Source organism: Astatotilapia calliptera, chromosome 16, assembly GCF_964374335.1.
Source record: "Astatotilapia calliptera chromosome 16, fAstCal68.1, whole genome shotgun sequence".
In the NCBI taxonomy this organism is placed as follows: domain Eukaryota; kingdom Metazoa; phylum Chordata; class Actinopteri; order Cichliformes; family Cichlidae; genus Astatotilapia; species Astatotilapia calliptera.
The window spans coordinates 33,718,992-33,732,630 of record NC_137437.1 but is presented as its reverse complement, the minus strand read 5'-3'; the positions used below and the strand labels follow the sequence as shown (position 1 = coordinate 33,732,630).

Below are 13,639 nucleotides of genomic sequence, written 5' to 3'. Positions count from 1 at the left end.
GTCACATATCCAAATGTCAGTTTTGGGCCACCAGATTTTTGTAGGTTATGCTGAACCATGTTGTGCAACTTGTGCTGTACTGGAATGCAGTCATTCAGGAAGCTATGAGGAACGTGATGATTATAAGGGCCCAAGCTAACTAAAGTAGCGTGCTAACTGATAACTGACTTTAGCATTTCAACAGCTGATTAAACACACTGTGATGAATAATCCTCTAATGTTTTTGTTAGGATGCCTGGGTCGTTGACCCAGGGTTTTTGAGTTTATTATATTATTTGTCATTTCTAGTCTTTGGTTTCTTTGAGTTCTGTCTTAGGGTTTATGTCTCTGTCTTCTCTAGTTGCTCTGTCTCCCCTGTCAGCTGTATCCCCTTGTCAAGTTCGCATCTCTGTGTATCCTTAGTTGCTATATCCCCGTGTCCAGTCAGTGTCTGTCTGCCCTGGTCTCACGTCTCTGTTCCCTCTGTTGCAGTGCCTGCATGTGAGTCTGTGCCTTTAGTTCAGTCTGTGTTATGTTTCCTGTTTTACTTTGAAAGTCCGTGTCTCATGTAAATGCGTCTGGTTTTGCTTCCTTTGTCTCGTTAGGCCTGATTTGCCCCAGCTGTGTTTCCCTCCTGTTACCCATTCCCTGATTGCTCCCCCTGTGTATTTAAGCCCTGTGTTTCTCTGTGTTGTGGTCTACCCCCATTTACGATGTGTGTTCTGCCTGCTCATGCATGTAAGTTTATTTGTGGTTTTTGTCACGTTTGCCAGCAATAAAAGCTGAGTTTTGAAATACACTTTTGCCTCTGAGCGTCTGCACTTTGGGTCCTCCTTACCACCACTCCTGCCTGCACACAGCCCTAACCTGACAGTTTTCAGCCAAATAAAATCATTTTGTTATCTTGGGGTCAGTTGTTTTTCTCAAATCTATGACATGTTGTGCTCTTTCTTGACACACTCACATACTCACATTAGAAGAGTGTGTTGTGTGTACCTAAATACAATTTATAATCTAGTTATTGCATTTCCTTGCAGTTAGTTTGTGTTTAAAAAAAAAAAAAATTCAGATATTTTCTCAAAATTCCTTCTTATCATAGAGTGAGGTCATGGAAGACTTTTGGGTTTGTTTTTTAAATTGTGTCATTTTTTTAGTGTCCAATCCAATTTTATTTCTGAATACATTTTTTTAAAACAACTTTAACAGAGTACTGTAAAAAGCAGCAGCACACAACAGATATAACAATATAAACATGTCAACAACAATAATAACATCACATCCGATTATATCACACTCATTCTGAGTTAAAAGCCAAGGAATAAAAATGAGTATTAAGATGTGGTTTAAAAACAGGTGTTAGGAGGCCATCCTAACATGGGCAGGAAGATCTTTCCACATTTGGCCCCTGGATTTCAGCTGGGGCTTAGGGACCACTAGAAGCAGCTGATCAATAGACCTTAGCTCAGATATTTATGGTTTTCTTGATCCATTAAATGTTTTTAAAAGAAATGAAATCTTAAAATGGATCCTAAAACAAACAGGGAACCAGTGGAGGGATCTGGTCCTGGTTAAAAGACTAGCCACAGCATTTTGGATTAACTGACACGGAGGTTAGTCACTGTTGGTTTAACGCAGGGCTGTAGATTCCCCTGGTCCAAGAGAAGAGCAGCACACGCACCACTAGTTCTGAAAACAATAACCTCAGTCTTGCTTTCATTGAATTAAAAAAAAAAATACTAATAAGTCCATTCATACTGTGGCGTGTTGGGGGAGCAGCTAGTTCTCTCCCATCATGCCTTGGGACATGTGCTGCTGTTTAGATGTTCTTGTTTTATTGTTTATGGTTATGTTACTTTTAACTGTTATCTTGAATGTTGTGTTTACACTGTGGTGCAGAGTCACTGACAGTTGTTGTTTTGTAGAGAGTGTGCTGTACCATGAGTGAGTTCTGTTGTGCTGTTGTTGACCACTGAGGCACATTGTGACACCAGCAAGTGTTTTAAAAAAAAAAAAATCACCCCCAAGGGAAGAAGGAGAGAAATAAGGATTGGCCCAAGAATTCATTTGTTGGTTTACGTCTAAAATTTAAGAGAACTGTATTTTTGCAATTGCAATCTTTTCTAGACTAATTCTGGATATTTCCGTAAAGGATGATTATGTTCTTGCCACTAGAGATGGACCGATCCGATATTACGTATCGGTATCGGTCCAATACTGACCTAAATTACTGGATCGGATATCGGAGAAAAATAAAAAATGTAATCCGATCCATTAAATATCACGAAAGCACCTCACAAAACTTGCAACATGCCGTAACTCACCTCAGAACGTTAGCACGTCGGAGCAGTATGCATCACGTGATAGAGCGGCTGTGGCATGCGGGACCTGTCGGTGGTCTGGATAGCATGTGGAGCTTCGCTAGCAACCCGGCATTTCATCTCCGACAAAGTTATCCCCGAGAGAAGTAAAGCAAGTGTGTAAGTCCATCTCTGAATGTTTGTAAAGCATTCCTGCGTTAAGCTTAACAAGCGACTGCCTCTTCTTGCTGCTACTTCAATGGTGAAACTGCTTAACGATCAGCTGATCGGCTTTTCTGTCGCGAGTCCGTCTCTCTGGTTTGCTTTTGGCCCACTTTGCACCAGAAAGAGGAAACCAGCGGCTGAACAACAGCAGCACGTTTAAGCTTGATCAGCTGTTGTTAGAATTTATTTAATATTACTTTCTACTCGAGGATCTTTTTCTACGTAGCTGACGGCTGGTAACTGTGCAGGGGCGCATCTAGCAAAGTTTAGCCAGGGGGGCCGATAGGGCATTAACAGGGAAAAGGGGGCACAAAGACATACTTTTCTTTCTTATTCTCATTTAAAATGTCGAGCTTTTAATAAATAATTATCTGACACCCAAAGTTTTAATTTGATGTAAAATTAATAGAAGTCAATTACTGTATATAGTAACTATTAAGTCTAATATATATACCCTAGTAAGCTATAGTACTTTTTCCTTTGGGAAGGTACCATCTGTGCAGTCTGCAATTTTGTTGAAGAAAGATGTTGAATCTATTTAATATTTCTTGAAAAATAATTGATTTCTGTGCATTTTTTTTCACACTGCATCAAATTAAGGTTGATTACGTCGATTAAGCATCATGAGGTGGCGCGTGAGGGGTGGTTCCCTATTTTTTATTTATTTATTTTTGTTGTTGCTGGGAGTTGGGACCCTATTAGTTAGGTTGCTTAATATTTCTGCTAAGTACTCTTTAAAATACCAGAATAGGGAGGATGGTGCAGGTTTGAGTTTATTAGATTGATCAGTATTGCTGAACTATGAAATTTTTTTTTTTTTTGCATATAGGTATAACAGAATAGCTTTAGTGTAGTTGTTGTTTTAAACTTGAGTATGAACTTATACAAAATGCAGCAAGATATTTAAAAAACAGTTTTGTTGATTAAAAAACACTATATCGGATTCATATCGGTATCGGCAGATATCCAAATTTATGATATCGGTATCGGTATCGGACATAAAAAAGTGGTATCGTGCCATCTCTACTTGCCACTGCTGGAAATCATCCAAATATGCTGTTATTTTCTTCTGTTTCACCAGGTGACTTAGCGGGGACGTATATAACTGCAAAAAAAGCACCATCCGTAGTTTCTCTGATGCAGATCACCAGAAAATTATTGACATGGTTGTCAATTTTATGGCAATGGCACATATTTTGCTGTCAATGCAAGCTACTCTGCTCGTGACAGCTACTGCAAGCCAAATCCAAATGGAGAGAAGTTTATGTACGTCTGCCGAGTTCTGGCTGGGGACTCCTACTTGGACAACCTCCACTGATCTGTACGACAGTGTTGTGGACAAAACCCCCAATCCCACCATGTTTGTTGTCTTCCATGACACTCAGGCTGATTACATTTAAGTGATGCAGCCAACAAGGGAGATTATAAATCATAACTTGATATTACGTATAGCTCCATATTTTTATTCCTGGACTGTACTCGAGTGGCTTTGCATAATTCAGAGTTCAAAATAATCCTTAAATAGAGGGTTTACTGCAGCCCCCTCAGTTCACCCTCTTCCTGAAACATCCCTTTTCTCCTTTGGCTTCTGTGCCCAAATTCAGAAAAATGTGCATGAGATTTATATATTAAGCAAACAATTTGGAGCTCCCAGATACCTCCAGCTCCTCGGTTGTGGCTCATCCTTCTTGCTCTGATAAACTGTATTCTATGTTTAGACGTGACTGGAGATATTGTCAACAGCCATTTAATGATTTTATGTTTATTTTAGCAGCAGTATGACTTCATGCTGACAAAAAGCACTACAGATGTGATGTTTACTGCGAACGTGCGGATGGAGAAATATTGAGAAAGTCAGAAAGAGTTCCTTTGTCTCTATGTGGATGTGAAAAAAAGCATACAAACAAACAAACAAAAAACAAACAATAGGGTGCCTAGAGAGTAACTGAAGTACTGCATGTGAGAATGAGGCAGGATATGCATGAGGACAGCAAGATAGTGGAGAGGTGTGGTAGGTGTGACAGGTTTAAGGTGGGGGTGGGATTACATTCGGCTCTGAGCTCCTTATTGTTTGCAATTTCTGAAGGACAGACTGAAAGTTGACTATGGCTCCATCATGTATCACGATGATCGCAAATGCCATTGTTATCTATAGTGAGCAGGTGGAAGTGACCCTGTAGGGCTCGAGCTATGTTTTAGAGATAAGAGAAATGGTCATCTTATGTTAACTGTGCATAGTTTGAACTTCTCTTGGAAAAAGGAAAAAAAATAAACGTTTGTCTTTTAGTGGAATAGCTAATAAAAAGGGCACATTTAGAATAGAATAAACCTTTATTATCTCACGGATGAGAAATTTCGGTGTTACAGAGCTCTTACAGCAAGGGAAAATAAAATATAAAAGGTGGGTGGTCCTATAAACATACAGACATACAGGTATATCCAGGTAACAATGTACAATATATGTATAGAAAATTTGAAAAACATTGTACGGAGATATGTATAAAATGTACAGTAAACAAACAAGCTTTAAATTTCCAATTTTTAAATTATGTCAATACTAGACAACGGAAGGCAGCAGCAACACTCCAATCACATTGTCTTCAGGTTGTGGAAGCATATTTGTTGCATATTTTTTGCAGTCGTTGTTGATGATTTCAGTTTTTCCTCGTAAACATGCTGCATCTTGAATCTGTAATGTGTTTTTCTCAAATGTTTATTTTTTTCTTTTCTTTTCAATTTTTTCCTCAACATTTTGGGAAATTTGCTCGTCTGTCTAGTCAAAGTTTTGTTTGTTGTTGTTTTTTTCATAAATGGGCAAGTTAATTTTTCTAATAATACCGCCAATATAAACAGTATGTTAAACATTAAAATCGTTTTGTTTGTTTGTTTGTTTGTTTGTTTGTTTGTTTGTTTGTTTGTTTGTTAAATGCATTTCAACCTGTCTAACACTGATACTCGCAGAGTTCGTTTTTTTTTAGTTTCCACCATGGGAGGAACCAGTCCTACAAGTATTCTACTACAAGTGAAGCAGAAAGTGAAAGACTTTATTCTTCTTTGTGCGTCTTCCCGGCCTCTAACGATGGCCGAGGCACACTCATATCCTCTGCTCGTTGGATTCGTAGAAACCAACATACCCAGTTTAGAAACAAAGTTACTGCAGTACTTTCGTACTGTCGGTGGCGACTGTGAGATTGAGTATGAAAATGGCAGCAGGACAGCGATACTGCACTTCACGAGAGAGGAGGGTAAGTTTGGCTCCATGAAGTAAACTGAAAATACTACTACTAATAATAGCTTCTACGCCGTATTATCAGTGGAGTTCTTTACTGTAGATTTTTTTTCTCTCGTGTCACAGATCAGAGGAATGTTCTGGCGAAAGAGTCTCATCAGATCAGTTTGGAAAAGGGCGTTTTGAAGCTGACGGTTCGTTTATCCACTGAAGCGAAATCATCACAGGTATTATTTATGATAGGCCGGTGTAGTCAAGGGAGATCTGCATACCAAGAATAGTTTTGTATGCCCTTGTCAATATAAATATGCTAAAGTAAAATATAGTAATGTTACACTATTTGTGGGTGGAAGTTGTTGAACCTCCTCCCCAGACTTCGAACTTAAGATTAGTTTATAGTAAACAATGATCTGTGTCTCGGTTTTGAGCTGTTTATCCGGTTCTATAGGTCACATGACTTACCGTGAACTCAAAGCTGTTCTCTCTTTCTGCTATAGGAATATTGCAAACAAAAAAAAACATTACTGTGTCTTTTGTTTTATTTTGCTTTACACAAATTAAGTATAATTAAATATTTTTTCCATTATATTTCTTTAAAGACCAACAGCTATTTATAGTCTGGTCACACAAGATTTCAGTATAATAAAAAAATGGTGAATACATTTATATATTTTTTGTTCCACACAGGAATTCCCATTGGATAAAGACAACACGAAATGTAAGTACTGAATAAAAACCACACCTCAATCTTATGCCGTGGATGCTATATATGTAATGAAGGTATTTAGTTTCTACATAATATTTTTTTACAACCATGTGTTTGTCAAAAACTTCTACAAATCTCTAACTGGTATTTAAGGTGTTTTTTCTCTGATTAAGCATGTCTGGGTACATGAAACATTTTCCTGCTGTAATTTTGAATCGAGGAATCACTCCTCAACTCAAATACGAACTTTTGTCTAAAATATGAATTTGTCAGTTCTATTCATTTGTCTAACCCTCTGTTTTATCAGGTTAGAGTATGTTGTCATCGTTTCACAGAAATTGTGGCTTGACATTGCAATTGTTAGTGATAGCTGATGCATGCTGTTGAGCTGGGTAAATAGAAACAAAAGGTCTTACATATCTAAATTGTTTTACATGTTTGTATTTCTTTCATTACAGCTGTTAAAAACATAAAGATGAAGAATTCCATAAAGAATGACGAGGCCAGAGTTAATCGGTTTTCTTTTTTAAAATGTTTAAGATGGTCATTTAAGTGCAAGCCGTCAATAAAACTTCCCGCTGCCATCTCAGAGCCCATTGACAGTGCTGTCCTCAGATACCTAGCTCAAAATACATCAGCAGCAGAGACCATTTGCAGTGAAATGGAAAAACATTTCTGCATCGTGAACCTCGGCCAAACTACTGTGACTTTGAGTCCTGTATCTTCTTTACTAAAGCAAAAGAATGCCAAAGCCATCCTCAAAGTATGGACTGATACTGTGAAGTCAGCGTTTGCACAATCTGTGTCAAAGTTCAAATCTGTGAAGTTCTGTCCAGATTCAGATGCATTGAAAGAGTCTGAGAAAAAGATCAGAGAGATGTTACTGAATGAAAATGTGATTGTAGTACCTGATAAAGACAGAGGTGCTTTATCAGTGGCTGGTCCTGTTAGTGATGTCAACAGACTGGAGAAATCTCTTTCTGAAATTATTAACAAGATTGCAAAAACGATCCACAGGGACAAATCAAGTAAAACCGAAGAGATCAAAGTGTCACCATCAGTTTTTCATCTCCTGTGTCAGGATGGCCTCATGGACAACCTTCTACTTGTGTATCCAGAGGTCAAGTTGTCACCAGAGAGTCCTAATCTGAAAATAACTGGTTTGGGGGAAGAGATTAATGCAGCAAGCAAAGTTATATTTGATGCAGTACTTGCATTAAAACGACAGAATCTGGAAGTAGATAAATATGTGCTTGAACTGTTGAAGGATGAGCAACAAGAGGAGCTTACAGGTGCTCTCTTCACATCTCATCGAATAAACGCAGCGTTTGAAATCAGTGGAAACAGGGTGCAGCTCCTTGCTGTTTCTGACACAGATCTGTCTCATGCTCAGGACCATCTAGGACAGATGTTAACAACTCAGTACATTAATGTTGAAGACAGTAATGTCCTGAAGAAGCCAGAGTGGCAGCAGCTGGTCAGTCACTTAGAGCAGGCTAACAGTAAGCCATGCAGAACTCGAATCAACACAACTGCTCAACAAGTCGTGGTGTCAGGCTACAAGGATAGTGCCATAAAGGTTCAGCATCGGCTTGGTGACTTCTTAACACAGAATGCTCACATAGAAGAAACTGTTGTGGTCAAATCTAATGCTGTCGTTGAATACTTGAAACATTTCAACACATCTTGGATGGAGAAAGTGAAAGACAAGGTGAGAGTGTCCTACAGAAATGAGGCCATCTGTCTGAGTGGATCCAGAGTGAATGTGACACATTGCAAGACTGTGGTTGAAGGTGTCGTCTCTGCTGTAGTCTTTGAAAGTCTGAATGTCTTCAAGTCTGGAGTGAAGAAGCTCTTCCAGGAAAATGAAGCGCTGTATGTTTCCTCAATCAAAACTAAAACTGGTTGCCTGGTTCAACTGGTCGATAGGCCAGTTCTGCAGCCTACTGGATCTGACCAGTACTTGTATCATATACAGTCCAAAGAGGGTCTGGACATCCTTCTTACAAAGGGAAATATAGAGGCTACCATGGTAATTTGGATTCTTATTATACTTAATCCAGAGCACGTAGTTACTTTATGCCAGATTTTTTACTCACACAAGATGCCAGACTACAAGAGTACACATGTAGATTAACTAATCACCCTATCCTCTAGTTATAAATTATCTTTAATAGTGAAGGGTTTGACGGTTTCTTTTATTGTTTTTTTTTGTTTTATTGTTTATAATAGTTATGTTCACTTTCATAAACTTTTAGACAGAGGTGATTGTGAACAGTGTGCCTCCAAACCTCAACCTGAACAGTGGTGCAGTTTCAAAAGCCATCTTGCGTGCAGCTGGACCCAAACTTCAGCAGTCAATAAATGCACAGGGTGCTACTGGAAATGTTGGTGAGATCATTGTTACTGAGGGCTGCCAACTAAAGAACAAAAAGGTTTTTCACACAGTTGCACCTTACTGGGATAATGGACAAGGCACATCTGAAGAGGTAATGTATTCTCATCATAAATAATATATTTTAAATAATCTCTACAGTCTAAAATTGATGACATATGAATATTACTGAAACTAAATGTCATTATATTTATTACTTTCATTATTATTATTAAATAGTATTTATTTGTTGCCTTACAGTGTTTGCAAGGAATCTTTATGGATTGTTTGGACAAGGCAGAGAAATATAATCTAACCTCCATATCCTTGCCTGCAATTGGCACTGGAGAGCTGTGTTTCCCAACAGCTGTCGTAGCCTCTTTGATGTTGGATAAAATCTTAGAGTTTAGCAAAAAGAGAAAACCCAAGCACCTGAAGAAGGTTCATATTGTACTTTACCCCAGTGATAGACAGTGTATTCAGGTAAGAAAAGCTTGCACATTAATATATCACATTCAAATACACAGCAAGTCAAGTTTTTATTTGAACATTGGCTGCTTTTCCCTTGATTTTCACTCCAGTTCTTGTATCTGGCAATTTTCAGCGGAATATTTTTTTAATTTGTTTTGTTTCTTTTGGCGCTTTACACTGATCTATGAATCATCCAAGCATAACAAAGGCAACTAACTGTTTTGTATTCACATCTTAGTCAAGAACCAACTTTAAATTATTTTTCTTTAAGCATGTCATCTGTTCCGATTTCTTTGCCTGACTACATAAAATATCACAGATAACACAGTTAGACAAACATAAAACAGGATTTTTCACAATTATATTCAAGCTGAAAACTTGGCATCTCAAAATGGTGCACAGTTTGTTCTTCAAAAAAATCTGAGAAAAATGGACAAGTGGAGGACAACGGAAGAAGTGGTGGGCATCTTCTTCTTCTAGATCAGTGGTTCTTAACCTGGGTTATATCGAACCCTAGGGGTTCGGTGAGTCGGTCTCAGGGGTTCGGCAGAGCCTCAGTCGTGATATGCACGGCTCATTTTGTGCACCAGTAAAAAACATATGTATGTCTTGAATTTGAAAAAAATCCCATTTTATTTTGCACTAAAGAGGGATTCAGTGAATGCGCATATGAAACTGGTTGGGTTTGGTACCTCCAACAAGGTTAAGAACCACTGTTCTAGATTCAACAAGGTGCTAGAAACATTCCTCGGAGATTCTGCGCCATACTGATATAATAGCAAATATAATAATGATGTACTAACATATATAAATTATATAATTATATATATAAATTGGCTCCATCTTCAGCTTTAGATGTATAATTTTATGGCCCCCTTGTGAATCACTACCTTATCATGATAGAGGAGTTTGTGTGTCCCAGGGATCCAAGAGGCTATCTTGTCGGTAGAGTCTCCCATGGTAAATTGGTCCTGGGTGAGGGACCAGACAAAGAGTGATTTTAAAAAAACCCTAAGAGAAGAAAATCCAGGGAATAGTTCACTCTGCCTGGGATAGGGTTACAAAATCAGCTACTGAGGCATGGAACATCACCTCTCTGATGGGAAAGGAGCCTGAGCTAGTACTTGAGGTCAAGCGGTACCAGCTAGATATAGTTTGGTTAGAGTTGCCTGAGGTGAGAGACAGCGGGCTGGGGGTGGGTATCTCCTCAGCTTGCTGCCTATACATTAGAGTTTTCCCCGATGGACGAGAGGGTTTTTTCTCTGCACCTTCGGGTCGGGGAACGGCTCATTACTGTTGTCTGTGTTTATGTTTATGCGCTAGGGCTATCATGATTAGTCGACTAGTCACAATTACGTCGACTATCAAAATCGTCGACGACTAATTTAATAGTCGATGCGTCGTTTGAAGCTTTATAAGATCCCAAACAGCGCAAGAATAAGTAGTAGGATTTAAGAGTGTAATAATGGACTGAAACAGAAGATGGCAGCACTGCATATACAAAGATGCCAGCTGCCGTTAAACCCCGAAGAAGAAGAGGAAGCTGTGTCCAGTTTTGTAGTTGTGTCCAAATTCAGGAGCCGCATCCTCCTGTGCCCGCATTAGTAGGCCGATTACGTTACAGCGACACGACGAAGACTGTCCAAATTCGAAGACTCCAACAAATGCGCCCTTCATTTCCCCAGAGTTGAAGGATGGGTCGGTTAGTGGCCCAACCTATCCCAGAATTCATAGCGCGGCCCAGCGTGGCCCTGCTCAGTTTCCAACAATGGCGACAATTAGTTTTATTTTACTCTTATTACTCTTTCTGGGTCACAAAATAAATGTTTAACATATTTTCAGGCGAGAATGTAACTGTGTAAATCTCCAATATCTGCTCAGTTTAAGACACATATTTTCAAAAGCGCTCCGTTTTCGGAAATGTCTGTTACCCACTAGCTCGATAGTTAGCCTCGGTTCAAGGCTCACTAGAGCCGGTGAGAACACCGGACTCCCGGCAAATCGTTTTTTAAACCCACAGTATTTTATTTGTTCCCGAGTAAATCGGTTTGGCTGAGATTAAAGTTATAGTTTTTACACAGCTGAATAAACGTCAAGCAGACAGCTGTTTATCAGAAGTGTGAGATGCTCGAGAATTTACTCCGGTGTCCTGTTATATTTTAGATAGCAAGGAGCAGATGGCTGAGTTTATTAAACTCCCCCAAAACAATCTGCAAATCTCATTAAAATTTAATAAACTGTCATCTTGTCTTTATTTTTAGTTAGCTCATACCTTAAACACTTAAAGCTGTAAGCTAATGATAGTTATATAAGAGCAGATGCTGCTGGTGCAATAAGCTGTACGTTTTACGTCCAATGGACACATGATCTGATTAGTCGACTAATCGCAAAAATAATCAGTGACTAGTCGACGATCAAAATAATCGGTTGTGGCAGCCCTACTATGCGCCAAACGCATGTGCTCCAACTATAGAAGGATCACACCCCTCAGCCTCCCAGGGAAAGTCTATGCCAGGGTGCTGCAAAGTAGAGTCTCTCCTTTAGTCAAACCTCAGATACAGGAGGAACAATGTGGTTTTTTGTCCCGGTTATGAAACACTGGACCAGTTCTTTACCCGCTTGAGGGTACATGGGAATTTGCTTAACCAGTCTGCATGTACTTTGTGGACTTGAAGAAGGCATTTGACTGTGTCCATCTGAGTATTCCATGGGAGGTGCTTCTAGAGTATCGGCCATTTGATCCTTATAGAACCATTGCAAGAGCTTAGTCCACATAGCCGGTATGAGTCAGATTTGTTCCCGGTGGGCCACGGCTGCCCTTTGTCACCAATTCTGTTCATACTTTTTATGGACAGAATTTATAAGTGTAGCCAAGTAGCAGAAGGCTTCCACATGGGCGGTCTCAGAAATCCTGTCTCTGCTTTGTGCTGATGATGTGGTTCTGTTGGCGTCTTAAGGCGGTCTTCCAGGGCAGTGATGAAAAGAGGTGGTGATGTGTTTACCAATCGATCAACATCCATACCCTCACTTGGATGATCTGATATCCTCGTGTTGGTGTTGTTCCCAGACCATCATGAAAATGTTGTTCCAGGTTCAACAATGCAAGTGACCAATCACATTGTTGTGACGTTATTCCTTTGCGCGCCAAGCCATTCGTGCATTTATGAAATTCCAATGTTGCAAGGACAATATCAATTCTGCTTACCGTTTATTAAAGGGTTACGGTTAGGGTTAGGGTCAGGGTCCGTTGATCGGCGGACAGAGGCGGTTTCACGCAGCTTAAGTACAGTTTTTTGTTTTACGCCGGTTTTTCCCGAAGTCGCAAAGGTATGACGTTACAACATTCTGATTGGTCACTTGCAATGTTGAACCTGGAACAACATTTAGTATGATGATCTGGGAACAACACCAACACGAGGTTATCAGATCAACCACCCTTACTTATGGTCACAAGCTTTGGGTAGTGACTGAAAGAATGACATTGCTGATACAAGTGGTGAAAAGGAGCTTTCTCTGAAGGGTGGCTGTCCTTTCTCTTGGAGCTAGTGTGAGGAGTTTGGACATTTGGGAGGGGCTCAGAGTAGAGGCATGCACCTCCTGGGTGAGGTGCATGTCCCACCATGAAGAGGCCTCGGGGCAGACCTAGGATATGCCAACACGTTCTCAGTCCCAAAGCGTAACATTTTATGCTAGGTGACAAATCAGCAAAAAAAAAATCAGAAAAACGCTATTTAACATCATTAAAGTCCTGGTTAAGGTCAGGAATAAGGTTATGGTCAGGGCTAGGGATAAGGTATCCCTAGGGCTGGAATACAGGGCTGGAACGTCTATTACCGCGGGAGCGTCATTGCACTGGATTCCAGCCATAACCCGCCGCGTACCATAGAACGGCGAAGGTCTCCTTTCGCGTTCCTCAGGAATGCCGCGGGACCTGACAAAACGTCGACATTTTATGCCTCGGGAGTGAGAACGGGCTGGATACGCTGGAGAGATTTGTTACATTTTTATTTGCTTTATACTTTGACTTTTACTCACTGGTTAGCTGTTGTTATAAAACTATATTAAGTTTGACAAAAAGGAAAGGAAATTAGAATTTCATTCCACATATTCTTCAATTAACACGACTAAAGATCAGCTTAAAGGTTCCGTACATACAGTCTTCTATGATGAAACAGTACCTACGTTTTGTTATCTGTAGCACAATACTGGACCCTGTTAATAGTATTAGTTTGGAAAGTAGTTGGAGTTTCCATATAATTATGTCTTCGTTTCTTAGCAATGCTGCTTCCCTGCTGACTTATTCGTAGTGCTACTTCTTGTGGTGATGTCACATGCTATATTACATATCTAAAACACAG

General features: G+C 39.6%; 1 protein-coding gene across 2 annotated transcripts in view; it reads left to right on the top strand.

Annotated features, from left to right (window-relative positions):
- The first annotated feature begins 4,849 nt into the window (after positions 1–4,849).
- LOC113008463 (protein mono-ADP-ribosyltransferase PARP14-like) overlaps positions 4,850–13,639 on the top strand; it is a 28,476-nt gene continuing 19,686 nt past the window's right edge. For both annotated transcript variants that reach the window (XM_080290853.1, XM_080290852.1), the window contains exons 1-6: positions 4,850–5,746; positions 5,857–5,957; positions 6,418–6,448; positions 6,895–8,468; positions 8,695–8,925; positions 9,072–9,293. In XM_080290853.1, the coding sequence (XP_080146979.1) occupies positions 5,428–5,746; positions 5,857–5,957; positions 6,418–6,448; positions 6,895–8,468; positions 8,695–8,925; positions 9,072–9,293 (2,478 nt within the window). In that variant the 5' untranslated portion in view covers positions 4,850–5,427. The remainder of the gene's footprint in view (positions 5,747–5,856; positions 5,958–6,417; positions 6,449–6,894; positions 8,469–8,694; positions 8,926–9,071; positions 9,294–13,639) is intronic.